This window comes from Dissoconium aciculare (assembly GCF_010015565.1).
Source record: "Dissoconium aciculare CBS 342.82 unplaced genomic scaffold K489scaffold_3, whole genome shotgun sequence".
In the NCBI taxonomy this organism is placed as follows: domain Eukaryota; kingdom Fungi; phylum Ascomycota; class Dothideomycetes; order Mycosphaerellales; family Dissoconiaceae; genus Dissoconium; species Dissoconium aciculare.
This window is the reverse complement of record NW_022984953.1, coordinates 421,361-436,148: the sequence shown is the minus strand read 5'-3', so window position 1 is coordinate 436,148 and position 14,788 is coordinate 421,361. Positions and strand designations below refer to the sequence as shown.

The 14,788-nt window shown below is 52.7% G+C and overlaps 7 protein-coding genes and 2 non-coding genes across 9 annotated transcripts; 4 read left to right on the top strand and 5 right to left on the bottom strand.

Moving 5' to 3' along the window:
- Positions 1-99: 99 nt before the first annotated feature.
- K489DRAFT_387091 (uncharacterized protein) lies at positions 100-1,374 on the top strand (the record flags this gene model as incomplete). The annotated part of the gene is made up of 3 exons (XM_033606289.1): positions 100-352; positions 425-1,189; positions 1,214-1,374. 3 exons carry the CDS (start codon positions 100-102, stop codon positions 1,372-1,374), a joined length of 1,179 nt encoding a protein of 392 aa, XP_033461974.1.
- Positions 1,375-1,517: 143 nt separating this feature from the next.
- Positions 1,518-1,594, bottom strand: K489DRAFT_t13. Its single transcript has one exon. It is a non-coding gene; the product is annotated as a tRNA-Leu (tRNA).
- A 615-nt stretch (positions 1,595-2,209) lies between these two features.
- Positions 2,210-2,287, bottom strand: K489DRAFT_t12. The gene has a single exon. It is a non-coding gene; the product is annotated as a tRNA-Leu (tRNA).
- Positions 2,288-2,461: 174 nt separating this feature from the next.
- On the bottom strand, positions 2,462-6,148 carry K489DRAFT_377469 (uncharacterized protein). Its single transcript, XM_033604162.1, has one exon. The coding sequence runs from the start codon at positions 5,818-5,820 to the stop codon at positions 2,668-2,670; it is 3,153 nt and encodes a 1,050-aa protein (XP_033461973.1). The 5' UTR covers positions 5,821-6,148; the 3' UTR covers positions 2,462-2,667.
- Positions 6,149-8,472: 2,324 nt separating this feature from the next.
- K489DRAFT_387090 (uncharacterized protein) lies at positions 8,473-9,498 on the bottom strand (the record flags this gene model as incomplete). Its single annotated transcript, XM_033606288.1, has 3 exons — positions 8,473-8,814; positions 8,894-9,064; positions 9,160-9,498. 3 exons carry the CDS (start codon positions 9,496-9,498, stop codon positions 8,473-8,475), a joined length of 852 nt encoding a protein of 283 aa, XP_033461972.1.
- Positions 9,499-9,861: 363 nt separating this feature from the next.
- K489DRAFT_407658 (complex 1 protein) lies at positions 9,862-10,375 on the top strand (the record flags this gene model as incomplete). The annotated part of the gene is made up of 3 exons (XM_033607392.1): positions 9,862-9,910; positions 10,035-10,178; positions 10,359-10,375. 3 exons carry the CDS (start codon positions 9,862-9,864, stop codon positions 10,373-10,375), a joined length of 210 nt encoding a protein of 69 aa, XP_033461971.1.
- A 295-nt stretch (positions 10,376-10,670) lies between these two features.
- K489DRAFT_315204 (uncharacterized protein) lies at positions 10,671-11,837 on the bottom strand (the record flags this gene model as incomplete). Its single annotated transcript, XM_033601071.1, has 1 exon — positions 10,671-11,837. One exon carries the CDS (start codon positions 11,835-11,837, stop codon positions 10,671-10,673), a length of 1,167 nt encoding a protein of 388 aa, XP_033461970.1.
- A 568-nt stretch (positions 11,838-12,405) lies between these two features.
- K489DRAFT_145250 (uncharacterized protein) lies at positions 12,406-13,313 on the top strand. The gene has a single exon (XM_033599171.1). The coding sequence runs from the start codon at positions 12,584-12,586 to the stop codon at positions 13,142-13,144; it is 561 nt and encodes a 186-aa protein (XP_033461969.1). The 5' UTR covers positions 12,406-12,583; the 3' UTR covers positions 13,145-13,313.
- Positions 13,314-13,757: 444 nt separating this feature from the next.
- Positions 13,758-14,351, top strand: K489DRAFT_368156 (uncharacterized protein; the record flags this gene model as incomplete). The annotated part of the gene is made up of 1 exon (XM_033602929.1): positions 13,758-14,351. The coding sequence occupies one exon, from the start codon at positions 13,758-13,760 to the stop codon at positions 14,349-14,351; it is 594 nt and encodes a 197-aa protein (XP_033461968.1).
- Between the last annotated feature and the right edge of the window lie 437 nt (positions 14,352-14,788).

The following is a 14,788-nucleotide window of genomic DNA, read 5'->3' as shown; positions in this document are numbered from 1 at the left end:
TTACTTGTGTTACTTGAACACAAGTACCGATCACGATAACCTTCGACCTCAGATGCGTGGTAAGCATCAACCTCACAACCACTATGCACCCGACACAAAATGGCAGCATTTGATACACCATGGTTCAACAGTCAAGAAAGGAATTTCTCCAATGTCCTGAATAAGTCCAAAGTCGCACATATCGTCCTCACCGCGGAATCCGAGGACTTCGACGACGAAACGATCAAGCAATGGACCAGCGAAGGCTTCGATGTGCAATATGTTCCCTTGTTGAAAGGAGGAAACGACTTCATTCGACGGGTCCACACTGTCGGCGACAACTTTGGCGTGTCGGAGCAGTATGCCATCGTGGGTACTGTAATACTCCGCCCTTGCATCTGAACACCGGCTTCAGGTCATGCAATGACTTATACTGTGGCAATAGCATTTGGCGATGCGGCATCGTTGATCCTGGAGGCCCACACCAAGCCGAACAATCCTCGCCTTGTGGCAATTGTGGCGTATTATCCCAGTGCAATTCCAGCCATCGGAACTAAGTTCCCGAATAGCGTGCAAATATTGGTCCATCTCGCAGGCGGCGAAGTCGATGTTCGAAAGACCTCCGAGGTGCTCGGAATTCAAGGCAAGCGCAAGAGTGTCCGCAAACGTATTGATCCAGGAGCTGGCCACGGCCAGACCTTGGAGCTCGCATACGAAGCATACACGTACTCGGGCGTGGAACCCGGTTTTGCTGAGCATAATCTTGATGAATACGATGCTGTCGCCGATGGCGTAGCATTTACTCGTAGCATTTCGACTGTCCGAAAGGACTTCCGCATCGAAAATAAAATCGAGGCGGTTCGAGATCGCCAGACACAGCTCGTGAAATCGGGAAAGGCCGAAAAGGCAATGGACAACGTTCATGAAGGCGCACAAGTCATCTTTGGTCCAACATTGACGGGCGGGATCGGCACCGATGACATTGACGATTTTAACACCAACTTCTTTACGCCTCTCCCCGTCAAATCAAATGGCAACATCCGACTTCTGAGCCGGACCACCGGTACAGATCGAGTAGTCGATGAGCTATTCCTATCCTTCAAGCACTCCGAGGCGGTCCCATGGCTACTCCCCGGCGTCCCACCGACAAATCTGCAGATCGAAGTTGTGATAGTGTCAATCTTCCATGTTCGCGGCTCAAAGATGGAGAGTGAGCACATCTACTGGGACCAAGCCAGTGTATTGGTTCAAGCGGGACTGATAGATACCAAGCTTATTCCCGGCCACATGAAGAAGAAAGGCATGCCGAAACTCCCTGTGGTTGGCGCCGAAGGGGCAAGAGCGATCCTACGAGGAAACTCAAAGAAGGTCAACGATCTGATTCCTGATTGGTAGTGCAGATCTGTGCACTCAGTAGCAGTGTTGAAGATCAAACAATCGATGACCAGCAAGCATCATCGTCGCCCGTCGATGTCCACAGGACTTCTGAGATGGTCATGCAGATAAGCAAAAAGCTTGGCTGCTTCACGCAGGCTTCTTGCTCACGCCTTGATTCGAACAAGGGATCATTCCAAAGTCTTTAAGTGGAAGGCTGTAGCCGCTGAGCCACGTGAGCGATGTTGTAAGGTTCCCAGGATCCTCGATGGTGAACAAATCAGATAAAACCAATATATGATGCCTCAACCTGACGTCTTTACCGTTTTGGGACACCGCCAATGTGCTGCTTGTCACACTTACAATATGGACCAACACCTTCCTGAACATTATATGATCTGCTCGCCGTAGTTCGTGGCCTCGAAGCACTTGTAATAGCAGTTGCCATAGTACAAACAAGTGGTATGCTGTCCGTCGAAAGTTGTGAAGCTGTGCAATCCCACAGCCGACCCATTCTTTCCCCAGCTTCAGTACAGCCGAGGAAGGGCACAAAACTGCTACATCTTCCAAAAACCCCAGTAGCCATCGGAGACTGACTTGCCAACACTTGCTTCGAACATGGCCTCGATGCTTTCATTTAGAGCAAAAGAAAGGCTGTAGCTACTGGGCCGGTGAACGATGCACATTGGGACCTATAGAAGAAGAAACACTTTCCTTCGATTAAGAGCCATATGAAAACGGCTCGAGATTCCAGCTCCAGGCGCAAAGCCTGCACGTAACAAACAGTACCTAGGTACCAAGGTAGAGATCACTACAACTTTGGTATGCTCCAACACCAAAAAGCAAGCGTTGTAGTTACTCACGCCTTGATTCGAACAAGGGAACTCTCCATAATCTGTTGAGTGGAGGACTGTAGCCACTGAGCCACGTGAGTTTAATCGTGGATGCCAAAACACTAACAGTTGCAGATCGACCTATACGATATATATCTCAATCAGTTTATGTGGAAGTCTTCTCGACGTGTTGGCGGAGGCTTGCCCGCGCCCGCTAGACCGTTTCGGGACACCGCATTTGGCGTCCAAGCATCAAATGGACCGTTCGGCATCACGGAACAATACGAAAGTTGGTGTAAGCAAGCAGGGAATGTAGACGCGCACAGACGGAGAGCAAAGGAGTAGAAGTAAACCAGAACACACACATACGTTGAATTGCCGCACTATGTCTTGCAAAGAATGTACCAATAAACACCTACCACTTTTGCCTCACCTGACACACACAGGCAGCCAGTCAGTACCGGATTCCACGAAAATCGCTCTATCTCCCTGATCCAATCGTGCCAGGACTCTCCAATTTCCTACCAACCACCGTTGCCGGGATGAAAGGCTTCGCGTCCGGACGAGGACTGTTAGAGCCATTGGTGCTACCGTTCGTCAGACTGCCTCCGCCCGAGGTATTCTCCGAGGAAGCTTCGCCGTCGCTGGCCTTGCGATTGATGTTGTCGGGAGTTGGATAAGGCCAGGTATTGGGGTGACGGGGCTGTTGTTGGTGCTCGGGAGGGATGGCCGTGTCGTCGCCATTGTCGGTGAAGCCGGAGTACTGGCTGAGCATGGAGGAGCTCCTGCCGCGGGGGGCGAAGGAAGATGTGGAGAGTGGGGCGGCGGAGAGGAGAGAAGGCTGGAAGGCTTGATGAGGATAGGTACCGTTGGAGGAGAAGCCGTTGGAGTTGTGAGAGGAGGAAGGAAGAACATTGTTGCCGTTCATTGCGCCGTTGGAACTGAGACTGTCTGGAGGCGAGGGCGAAGCGAAATTGTTGCCGCTGGGGTAGCTAGGATGCGCTTGGCCGGGCCAGTGCTGGAGAGCGGAGATCTCGTGCCAGACTTCTTGCGCCTTACGCGAGTGAGTCTGCATCTCATGTTCCAGACTAGAGATCATATAGCGGATCTCTTGCTCCTTGTTCTGGCGCCCAAGATACATGTGACCGCGGTCCGTGTCCCGTTTCTGTTGAGCTGCGAGATCGGCTTGCTGTTTGATTTGCATATTCTCCACTTCTTGAGCGCGTTGGGTGATCTTTGCCTTGAGCTTCTCACTTCTCTCCTCGGCCGAAGAGATTTCCGATTTGACCGAGTTGAGATCCTTCTCCAAGCCAGCTTTCGTACTGTCAAGATCCTGGGTCGCAGCTTTCTTCGCCTGTAGAGCAAGATTGTAAACTCCTTTCTTCGCCGTATATTTTGCTTGCTCTGCCGCGGGAGTCTCGCCGAAGCTGTCGATTTGCGTCTTCAGTTCGGCGGTTGCTTCCTCGGCTTGTTTCTTGTGCTGAGAGATCTGCAAAAGTCGGCGCTCGTGTTTCTCATCATTGGCAGACGAATTATCCAGCGCGGATCTGAACTTGCTGATCTCGTTCTTGACATGGGCGTGCGCTGCTCGCTGGTCCTTTTTGGCTTTTCTGGCCCGATTCCGAGCGTCGCTGAGCTTGGTTTCAGCAGATTGGATTGACTGTTTGAGCGTTGTCTTCGGCGAAGAAGGCCGAAGGGTCGGATGCTGTGGCGGAGGAGGAGCGGCGTTTACTTGCTCAGCTGTGGGCGCAGCCCGAGTGATCAAGCTGGCAGAACACAATGGCGTCATCCTGGCAATGCTTACAACCTCGCAGCGGTAGCTGCTGAGAGGTGCGAGCCCAAAGATCTCGCCAATGAAGTGATGGGGCGCCTGAAGGCTGGCTGATTCACTGGCTGGCATGGCGTGAATTCGCGTTGAGCTCCAGGTGGCGCCGTTCACACGGATGAAGAACGGCTTGAGACGATCGATCGTCGAAGGTAAGGTGTCTGCTTTGCACTGTCCTTCGCTCGTCGCGGTTGCAGAAGGCACAGAGAGGTCGACACCGAAATGGATTTCAGTATCGCGAACTTCATATATCCAGATCCGGTCGATGGCGTTGGGAGTGTTTGTGAGAGGAGAGGTGGTGGTGTGGTTAGTAGTGTTTGCAAGTGTAGAGGTTGTAGTGTTGTCCGTCACAGCGGCTTCACGTGCATCATCAGCAACGTCTCGCTGTTCCATTTCTTTAACGAAAGTGACTTTAGTACTAGCAATAGCGGCCCAGAGCGGCTGTTGATTCCGAACCTGGTTGGCCTGTTTTCGCTTCTTTTTGTGATTTGAGTCGCGAAATGACCCTCGCAAAGCGGGCGAGGGTCCTGGTGGACGGCCATCAGTGCTCGGGGCTGTATGCGGCTGCTGTACCATGTCTGTCGCGGCTAGGTTCAGCCTGGACGATGTTGTATCTGCAGCAGACGTTTGCTCAGGATCGACCTTAGGTAACGTCAGGTCGGCATCCTTTTCATTAGCTTTGACGAGGGTGTGACGGATGCAGGTAGTGATGCCCTGCGCGAATATATGTATTCCGAGTATAGTTCGAACGATTGTAAAAGGCCATCCCCGTTCGATGGCCGAAGAAGAATAGAAAGACGTCGCGAAAAAAGGCATATCAAATTGAGAATTGATGCCCACTTTGTGGATGACGGAGCGGAGGTAATCAAGGGCAGTTAGGTGTATTGCCCGATAACGAAGCACATGGACCATGCAGACAGCGATTGCACATGTTGCAATGCTATACGTCGGCCCGACATTGCTGGCCGCTGGACCACTCAAAGAGATTGCGATGACTGCCTGGGACAAATCCAGGATGATGCCCTGGATGGGCTTCCATAGCGGCAGCCAGAGGACCCAGAAGACTAGATCGACAAAAAGCAATGTCGCCACGGCAGGGTAACCGACATTGGAAGAATTGAAGATCTCTTTGATGTTGGACAGAGTGGACAGCGAGAGCCCAGCGGTAGGCGGGACGAAGTTGAGCGAAGCAAAGAGGCATTGGACGACCACGACCAGAGAAGGTGGAAGGCACAGCAGGAAGATGAGGATGCAGATGGCGTCTCGGAGAGGATAGGATGCCAGAATGGTGGAAAAGGTCGAGAGAGATCCTGCCGCATATATTGAATTTCTCCGGTATGCAGCCGAATCACCTGCGAGCAAAGCCGAGTGCTCGTACAGGCTGTCCCTTCCCAATTCTCCATAAACATCCATCTCCTCCACCGTCACATCTGAAGACGTCCTCTCTCTTAATGCCTGTCCTTCCAGTGATACCGCGGGTTTTCTGGCGACATCGACGATGGAATTGTTCCTCGCCGCGATGGGAATGGCCGTGGAAGATGAGGACGTCGAAGCGGTCGTGGTAGTCGTAGAATTTGCAATTGATGATCGGTTGCTGTCTGCTGGTAGTGAAAACCGAAAGCCTGAATTTAGGCCCGTCGAAGGCAGCGCCGGCGGCGTAATGGTGGACGTGGGTTTGCCATTGCCAAGTCCATTGAGCTGGCCGGTCGAGCGCTGTTTCGTGACTCGCTTGCCAGGAGGCGCGAGTCCGTTCTCGTGACGTTTGTCGTGCTGGTTTGGAGTATTTTTCGATTTAGCCTTGGGAGGCATCAAAGTCCCCGCCGGGTTGTAATCAGTTCGGCGCACCAGCAACTGTGTCCCTTCTGGCCCGTCAAAGTCGACGGCGAGCCAGATAGGGAGACACGAAGGTGCAGGGCGAAGCGATTAGATGTTGGAAAAAATAGCGATGTCGAGGTTAAGAAGAATGACTGAGAGTGGGGATACTCATTAAAGTGATGGAAGAATTCTGTGACCAAGTCCAGCAGTTTGTAGTGGAAGTATGTGGAGTACAGGATGTAGTATGGAGTAGTGCTGGTTGCAACGCCGCCCGGTGAAGCAGTTGATTGTTTTAGTCCAGTTCAATCCAAACCAATCCATTCCAATCCAGTTGTGGACAGGGAAAGTGCCCAGGTGTATGACATTACTAAATATAAAGATTACTCCCATCCTATATTCTACCGCAGCACGACCATCGCGCGGCAGTCTGGCTGGCTCGACAGGTCCTTCCTGTGATGATAGCGCGAGACGCCTGGGCAGTCTGGACGGTTTGACAACCCGATCACCAGTGCCGATGGTGAACGTGCCTGCCTGCAACCTGCCGATTATGGCATTCGTTGCCGTATTGTGCTATGCATCATCATTATCGTTGTTACTCGCAGTACTGGTGGCAATATACGGATGAAAAAGGCCGGCAGTACCTGCAGAACGTACTGTACCCATACATTCAGGCCCAGCCTGCACTGCACTGTACTGCGTAGCCAGAGAACAGCCTTGGAAGAATGAAGAAGGATAAGACAATGCGTGGTGGTGCGTGTCCAGTACCGCAAACTGCAAACGATAGACAGCAGCAAACAACGGGGCGGGGCGGCGGGCGGATCAACGGGTAGGAAAACAGTCAGTGCAGCCCTGGAGGTGCAGGTGAGGAAATCTGGGGCAGAGAGGAACATTCCAAAGTTGTCACCACGCGATCATTCCCGCACGCATGGTCCACGTCCCACACGCTCTCATTCTGGTTATCACAGATCGGCCTGCAAGGTTTTCCAGCATTGATGACTCATGGGGCTAATCGGTGCGACATGCGGCAATGCTCCACGTATCCACTACTGCCGACAGTGATGAGAGGCTGGCGGTCAGAATGCGGAAAAAAAGTCTAGTTGTGCACAGGAAATTTGAAACAGGCGCGTCGAGGAGCCTTCGAGGGTGTGCTGCATGTACAGATGATCTCCCACGCACTGCAAATCCTTACGTCTTGGCTTCATGTGGAGACAGTGCCGGACGAGGCTTCAATTGCGGGACACATATGTATACAGTTCCTCTCACGCAGCGACGAGATTTCAGGATGGTCTGGGTTACATTATCATCAAATCCGGCCCTCCGCTCCGCTCCGCCGCCCTACCTCCCACCGCCCATCACATTACGAGGACGCACTTCGATAGACATGCATATTACAGTCCAGTACCAGAGACTATCAATCAAAGCATAGTCAACCCGGTCTCACCATTGACATACCTAGAGAGAACCTCACCCTGGCGCTACTCAGTCTTCTTCGTCATGACCTCACGATGTATAACGTAGCCGGCACTAGTAATGGTCGCCCCGACGCCAGCGAGAAAGAAAAACTCTATACATACCTAGGCAAGTGCTAGGTAATAATACAGCCCTTGACTTTGTGTGACTCGCTCAAACAAGGCGGAGAAATCAGAGGGCCAGCGCGGGCAGAGAGAGCTCGTCGTCGTTGCGCACCTGGCCACGCGCTAAAAGCAAAAGATCTGCTTTTTTGCTGACAATGCGGGCGGGCAGGCGACGAGCGGAGCGGGGCAGAAGTTATACAACAAAGAGTGAGAGGGTGGAAAGAGGCAATTGATCGCCGACCAGCGTGGGCGAGTGGGTGCACCCTTGCTAAAAGTTTTGCTTGGCTGAAGATTGCGAGATCAGCTTTCGTCTTGTTGTGCACGCCCAGATGAGCACCACTTCTCTGTATCGCGACGTGAGCAATTAGGACTGTATACTGCGGATATCCAGGGCTCCTTCATGACATTTTAGTTATTCTACTACATCCACCCTAAACATGCAGCGACAGTCGTTCTTCTTTGTCCCGTTTTTATACAGCCTGTTGGTTTTCGCGATATGCTACATTGAAGCAAGAAACTCCGCTGGATGATGGAATGTCATTATCATCCATCCCTCTAGACTCATCGATATTCCTAGAGCTTCGAACTCTCGGTTGACATACCCCAGCAAGTATCATATTGCTACCGAAGAATCCGACGCCCGTCTCACGCGGACCGGCGGGCCAGCGGCCGTGCAATAACGTGGGCGTTGACCGACCCAGCTTCCGATACTGCTTCTCTGCAAGGGGAGCGTTAGGCATGATGGTTGCTTTCCAAGTATCGACCTTTCATGATGCATTCGCCGTTTCCACCGCTGCAAGGCGAATTTCTTGTGGAACCTTGTGTATCCCTCCCAGCAGCCGGCGTCTCGCGTACGTGGCATGCGGGAGCACCGCCCTTCGTAATGGTGACACATGGCTAGAGATGCTATTGAATTGGCGACATCGGTCGCTGAAGTAGCGCTGTTTGTGTAAGCGACAGGGCTTTCGTGTGTCGATGACATGCCCAGATCCCACGGGAATAAAGACTAGCATCGTGTCGTGATGATTCTGATCTGTATGATCTCGGGCCGAGCGGATTATGATTATTCCGCTTAAGAGGGGCCAAAGGACTCCGCAGCATCCGGGCGGTCCCAGGAATCCTTCTCCAACCTTCGTACGCGAGCCAGTAACTGATTGACACGCTCCGAGAATTCTAGCTTAGCCGCCTCCTGCAATTTCCAGGTCTCGCGGAGCACGTCCAGCATGAAAGGTTGCAAAGGCGTCTTGCGAGCCAATCGGTAGTCGTAGAGCACGTTCTCCTCAACGCAGCGCGCCGCAGGTCGTTGATGTAGCTCGGAGAGGATTATGGCATGGAAGATGAAGGTGTCGCTGCCGGCGGTGGGCTCGGCGCCGAGACGGTGGTAGACGGATACGTGGTCGGGGTAAGTCATGGGCTGGAACGATGATGGTCAGAATCGCGATACCTTCTTCGGAGGGATTCCCAGAGTTCGCGAAATGATATGATGCACTCACAAATTTAAATTCAGTCGTGATCTTTTTGAGAATGAGACCATACCCACGCGGCGTGACGAGGTTTTCCCATGCGACCTTGTTCGCGGGATCGATGAATCGACCATAATTCTTCGCCCAATTGACTCTGCTGGATTCCGCATAGCGATTTATCGTGCAATTATTGACATGTGCCTGCAAATTTCCGAGACATCTATCGATCAGTCCAAATCCCTCGCCATTACACATCCTGCCATGCAAAGGACCGAGGATGCAGCAATGACACTCACCATAGAATCCATCTCACCCCAAACAACTTCCTGGCGGAACAAGCCTCGACGCGTGCGATCCGTAAGGAAACCTTCGCTTCCAGCGACCAATTCCCGCCAATCTTGGGCGATTTCATGCAGGATCTGACCAGCCTCATCGATTTGTGCAGGCTGAAGACCCCACATCAGGCAATGACCGATGCGTTGCTTGACGTCGGAAAGCCATCGTGGACTCAACGATGCGGTGGATGGGGGTTTCTGCTTTCCTTGTTTCTGGGATGATGGTGTTGCTGTGCTAAGAAATGCACACAGGGCTGTTCGCTGGATGCTGTCAGATCTTGTGATGATCGGCGAGACCATTGGTTTCCCGAAAATGGGAGCACTCTTGAGAAACATAGCGGGCCGAGAGAGAGCTGGCTCTACTAGCCATAGCATACTCGCAAGTCAAGATATCCTCAGCACTTGCTGAACATCGTGAGCCAAATGGCGTTTCGACACGTGCTCAGGCTTATGATCAATGGCGAGCTCATCGGTTAGACTGACAGCATTGGCCGCACTCAAGACACGACACGGCTCTGCCCGCTCGTATGGTGTGGGGCGAAAGCCGTGCAGATTTCGCCCGCGTCAGGCAACACTCGCGCTCATAATTGTTCGTGAATGTGAGAATACTTGCTCACGTTTCCAATCATCTTCTCCCATCATCCCATTCGACATTACTACACAATGGCTTCAACTTCGCCCCTCCGTCTCGACGTGATTCGCATCTACAAAGGTGAGGAATTTCCTCCCACTGCGACCTGTGTTCCCGCGCTGGTGTGATCCGAGCCTTGCGCCTTTATCTCAACGCGTTTTCCTCACAAAGCATGACATCATGACGATTCGCTCACGCGATTCAGAATTACTCTATCTCGGCCGCGAGTATCCATTGGGATATGACTATTTCCGGCCTCGTCTACACAAAGCCTTCGCGGCCAAAGCAGGCCTCGAAGATGAAGCTCAGATCCGCAAGGGCATTCAGCAGGCGGAGTTTGTTAAGAAAGGTACGTGATGATGTGAATCGTGTTCGTTCTTTGCTCAGAGCGTCTATAAATACATAACTGTGTTCAGACCATCGCGATCGTGATGTTGCAGCAGGACAAAGGGACAAAAGAAAAGGTCCAGAGGAGAAAGAAAAGAAACAACCTTCGCGGCACATGAACTGACATTATTCTCATCATCAGAAATCGAAGCATTGTAAGTTGTTGATCTCGTAAGACATTCCATCGAAAAGGAAGCTGTGAGAAAAGATCGGGTGACAAAACGTGTTGCGAAAAAAAAATCGTGTGGTATCTTCTGGGCCGCAGAGAAAACGTCAAAGAAAGCAAGCATCCCTCCCTAATTCGAAGCAAATGTTTGGCCGTAATAGGTATTATCTCAAGCGATATCGAGCGCTGAGGCAACGATACGACGTGCCGTCATAGATGGTGTTTCGACGAAATCTGATGCGCGAGAGGCATTGGGATGGGCCATCCTCGAAATATCGTACGCTGCGCTCAATACTCGGAGTACTGTTTCGTCGCCCACCACGCACCAAGCTCAAGCGACTCACCGTTCAGCGAGCATGAATTTGGATCCGCCAAGCTAGCCATCATGGCAGTCCACCAATGACTCCATTCTTCGGAGCCATATCCACTCGCATCGCGGAGGACCAACTCCAGGCTTTCGATCATCTGGATGACGGTCACCAGCGCTGTCTGTCGCAGAGCACATTGCTCTTCGGTGAGCTGCTGGTTTGCGAGTCGGCCCTTCATGCGAGATTCGGTGGACATGGGCGAGTCGTGTGGCTCGAGGCTGTTGGTGCGCGACATGCCGCGCTCCCAGCTTAATTCGTTCAGTGGGACAGCGATGCGGCGACAGCCGATGGCGCTGAGGGTAGGTTCTTGGCTGAGCATTTGCATGATGCCCGCGCATGGTGTGGGAGTGAGTTTCCGGCGGTCCAAGGCTATCGCCATCCAAGCATTGGCTTGCCGAATATAGCGATTTTGGGCGGGCGCGAAGGGCGTACTATGGGTAAGGCAATATGTTGCGGTCTTTTCCGCAAGGTCGCGTTCTTGGGGGTTTCGGTTCGGAGCGGGTGGAGGGTGTGGTAATAGTGAGCGGATGATGTGATCTGATTCCCAGACTTCTATGCTACCGCCATAGCGAAGAATCCGTACGCACTCGCTGATAAATTGTTGATATGGTTGGCCAAAGGACAAAGTCATGCTGATATCCTTGATCATGACGAGGTCGAATTCGCCATCGTCGAACGGCAGCGGGACCCGTCGAAGGTCGTGTTGAACGAATTTCCATTTCATTCCCGAGCGGTTGAGGTCCGGCGCTACGGGCGCGATGTCGAGCCCGGTGAACGCGACGTTCCTCGCACCCTGCGAGCGGGAGAGATAGTCATGGCACATGGCCGACCAGTATCCCGTGCCGCAGCCGACCTCTAATATTCTGGCCGGGGCTTCGCGACCGAAATTTGGTGAGCAGACGGCGCGGCCGAAGATCTTACATCCCAGGAGCGTGCGCAGGTTCTGTCGTTGCATCTCGGGGAGATCGCAGGGCAGCGGGTAGGGCACTTCGCGCAGATAGCGACGGCCATTGTGGATCTCGTAGGGATCCCTCAGTAACGACTCGTGGTGATATTCGGAATGTAATGAATTCGAGCTGGAAGCCATCGGCGCGCGTAGTGAATCCATATCAGTGGTTGTGTGGGAGCTATCGCGACGTTTCCAAAACTCATCCCGGCGATGAGTGTCAGAAGCAGATGATATCGAGTCCCGAAAGCGGGATGCCCAATCGCTGGTGGTGCTGGTGCTACTCTCGCACGAGTAGCCGGTGCCCGTGCGGAGCTGGGTGATTAATTGCTGGTGGTGATTAGGCTGCGGAGGTTGTTGTTGGCCTTTAATCGGCGACGATAAGACGCTGATGCTGGACTCGGACGACGAGGACACGGATTGCTTCTGTCGTCGACGTTGCGCAGCGACCTGGGCCAGGCGAGCTTGTATATGAGCCTCCTGCGCGGAACTCCTTGCACTGCGAGAGGCATAGCCAAAGCCATCCGCCATGACTTAACAAGTTCGAATCGCGCGCGCGCTCGGTCCTTTCGATCCCCAATCCTTACCGCCGATGGCTATAGTGGAATATGTAATAATAACGTACTGGATGGGTGTGTCTGTGGGTCGGTGCACACTTTCTCTCTCTTCGCCTCTGTCTTTGTCGCTCTTTCTGTCTGGGGAGCGAACAGTGATTAGAATGATCAATCCCTGAGCACGTGGCTGTCGAAGCGCTAAGAGTCAACGCTGCGGCGCCGGATCCAACTCTACCCACCATGGGATGAAAGCAGAAGCAAAAGGACTGTGGGCCCGCGAGATCCTTCTCTCGCCAGTGGTCTTTGTCTCTCGTCGTGCGTGAGGATATTCACATGCCAGTCTGTGTGTCCGGACCAGGGGAGAGGAAAGCAGGGCACATGGATGTTGGAGAGGGGCGGCAGACAGATCACTCTGTGGTCATTCAACGTGTGCGCTGTTTGTGTCTCCCACCGTGCCGGTCCTGGGGAAGGCGGAAGGGAAGTGTAGGTAATGTGCAATGGGATCAATGGGATCAATGGTCTGAAGACGAAAGAAATGCCCCGATCACTCCACATTCCTCAATCCTCGATCGCGCGATTCGACGCGAAGCGAAAGAGGCTTTCCACTCAGTCCTCATTGGCATGTGCTTGCGCGCCTCTACTGCGACGAGGCGTACTTATCACGACATATGTTACATGCGTCTTCCTGTACATACCGTCCGTACGTTCCCAGAGTACCCAACCATTACACCCGAACCTGCAGCTGTCACGCGCGCGTATTGTGACGCAGGAACAACAACTTCGGACGTGATTGGACTCGCCCTGTATGCCACCTGCCGCCGAATCACCATTGGAAATTTGCTGGGGCCACAGTCAACAGAATGTGGAAGGAGGGAACTTCTCAATTGGGATTGAGGGGGTTGGGGTTCGGCTGGTTGGTTGGCTGGCTGCGACTCGCCCGCGCGGTCAGGCGGAACTCGTTCAATGTGTGCATTTGTATACACTGCATTGGTTAGCTCTCATCTACCGGGAGTGGTGTTGATGACAATGACGATGAGGAGCCTTTGTAACGGTGTGAATGTCATCCGACACCGTTAGATGTCTCCTTCGATGAGAGCACCAAATGCTAACAGCAGACGTTGTTGGTCGTCTGCAGGCCAAGGTGAAGTTCCGAGGTAGACAATCTATTCCTTGCGCGCCTGCATATATCGCATGCAGGCGCGCACGGTAACCAGCAAATGGGTTGTTTCATCCATCACGCCAGCGATCTGAACTCATGCAGCGTTAAGGATCAGGCTATCATTGCCTTTCCAAGTGGGACCGCGATGACGAACTCATACATAAGACGACACGACGGCGTGCTCTGACTTTTCGCTGTCATTTCCAATCACCTGCCTTGTCAATTGGAATGTCGTGCGCGTATTTAGACAACCTGATCATCAGAGTTCCTTGCGGCCGCATGAACCGACCAGTCCGTGCATTTGTGGTCATGTCGACGCAACCTGCATGACGGAAAAATTGTCTAGCCATGCAGCAATCGGATCATGAAATTAGGATTCTCCCACAGGCTGCAGCTACTTCATGCAAGGCAGAGGAAGGAATTTCTCATTACACTACTGGAAACAAAATCCGTTTACATGCTGCATTGGCGCGCAACACTATCATCACTTTCGTCTTCCACCCCTGGAATAACAATTTCCCCAAGTCAATCCACTGCAGCGGCTTGCTGCACACTGACGTGGTGAAAGACTCGTCATGCGGATCTTGCGTGGTTCAGGAGTCAAGGATAAGGAAAGGCAGGGATCGGGAGGACGAAAAGAACGGTGAAAGTCACGGCCTCCAGGACACTGGCGATCGGCTGATCATTGTGGCTTACCTCAAGTATACGCTGGAGCAGTCTTCTTCGCCATTGCTGAGTAGATTCGTGAGCTATTTTGACATTGACAGGTGCGTCGCCAGGTCTGAGTCGTATATTCTTTTACGATCACGCCATGCGACGAGAGCCTCGCACAGCTGGTACACATATGCTTCAGGTGCACTGGTGCAGAAACCCAACATGTATGATGAAGCCTGCATTTACTACACGGTGTTCTCGCAGCACCTTGGTCATGGTACAAGATAGATAAGCGGCCATGCTGCCTGGGTTGTTTGCATCTCGTTGGTCCCAAGCTCTCGATGTACCCTGGACATTGCTCCGCGATAAACGAGCATGTGTTCGGTCCGGGCTTTCTCGATGGTAATGTTCCTCTGATCGACCCTTGACTCTCGGTCAATCCCGGATGATCTCAAAACCTTATTGAGTGATTGCATATGCACATCCATGTCCAGATGGTGATGGCATTGGATTCGAGAGTCAAATATGCTTTTGAATCCGACGCAAGGGACCTGCTAAGTCAACAACAAGATTATGCCTTGAGCCTTGCATTCACACCGAACACGCCTCCCGGATGAGCAGTCGTGTGACACCTTGCTTGACACGTTGGCCAGACGGAGACGTGCCGGCTATTGTTACGTGCTATCAATACTGTCGCTGGGAGCGCCGGTCGCAGCCACCAGTAG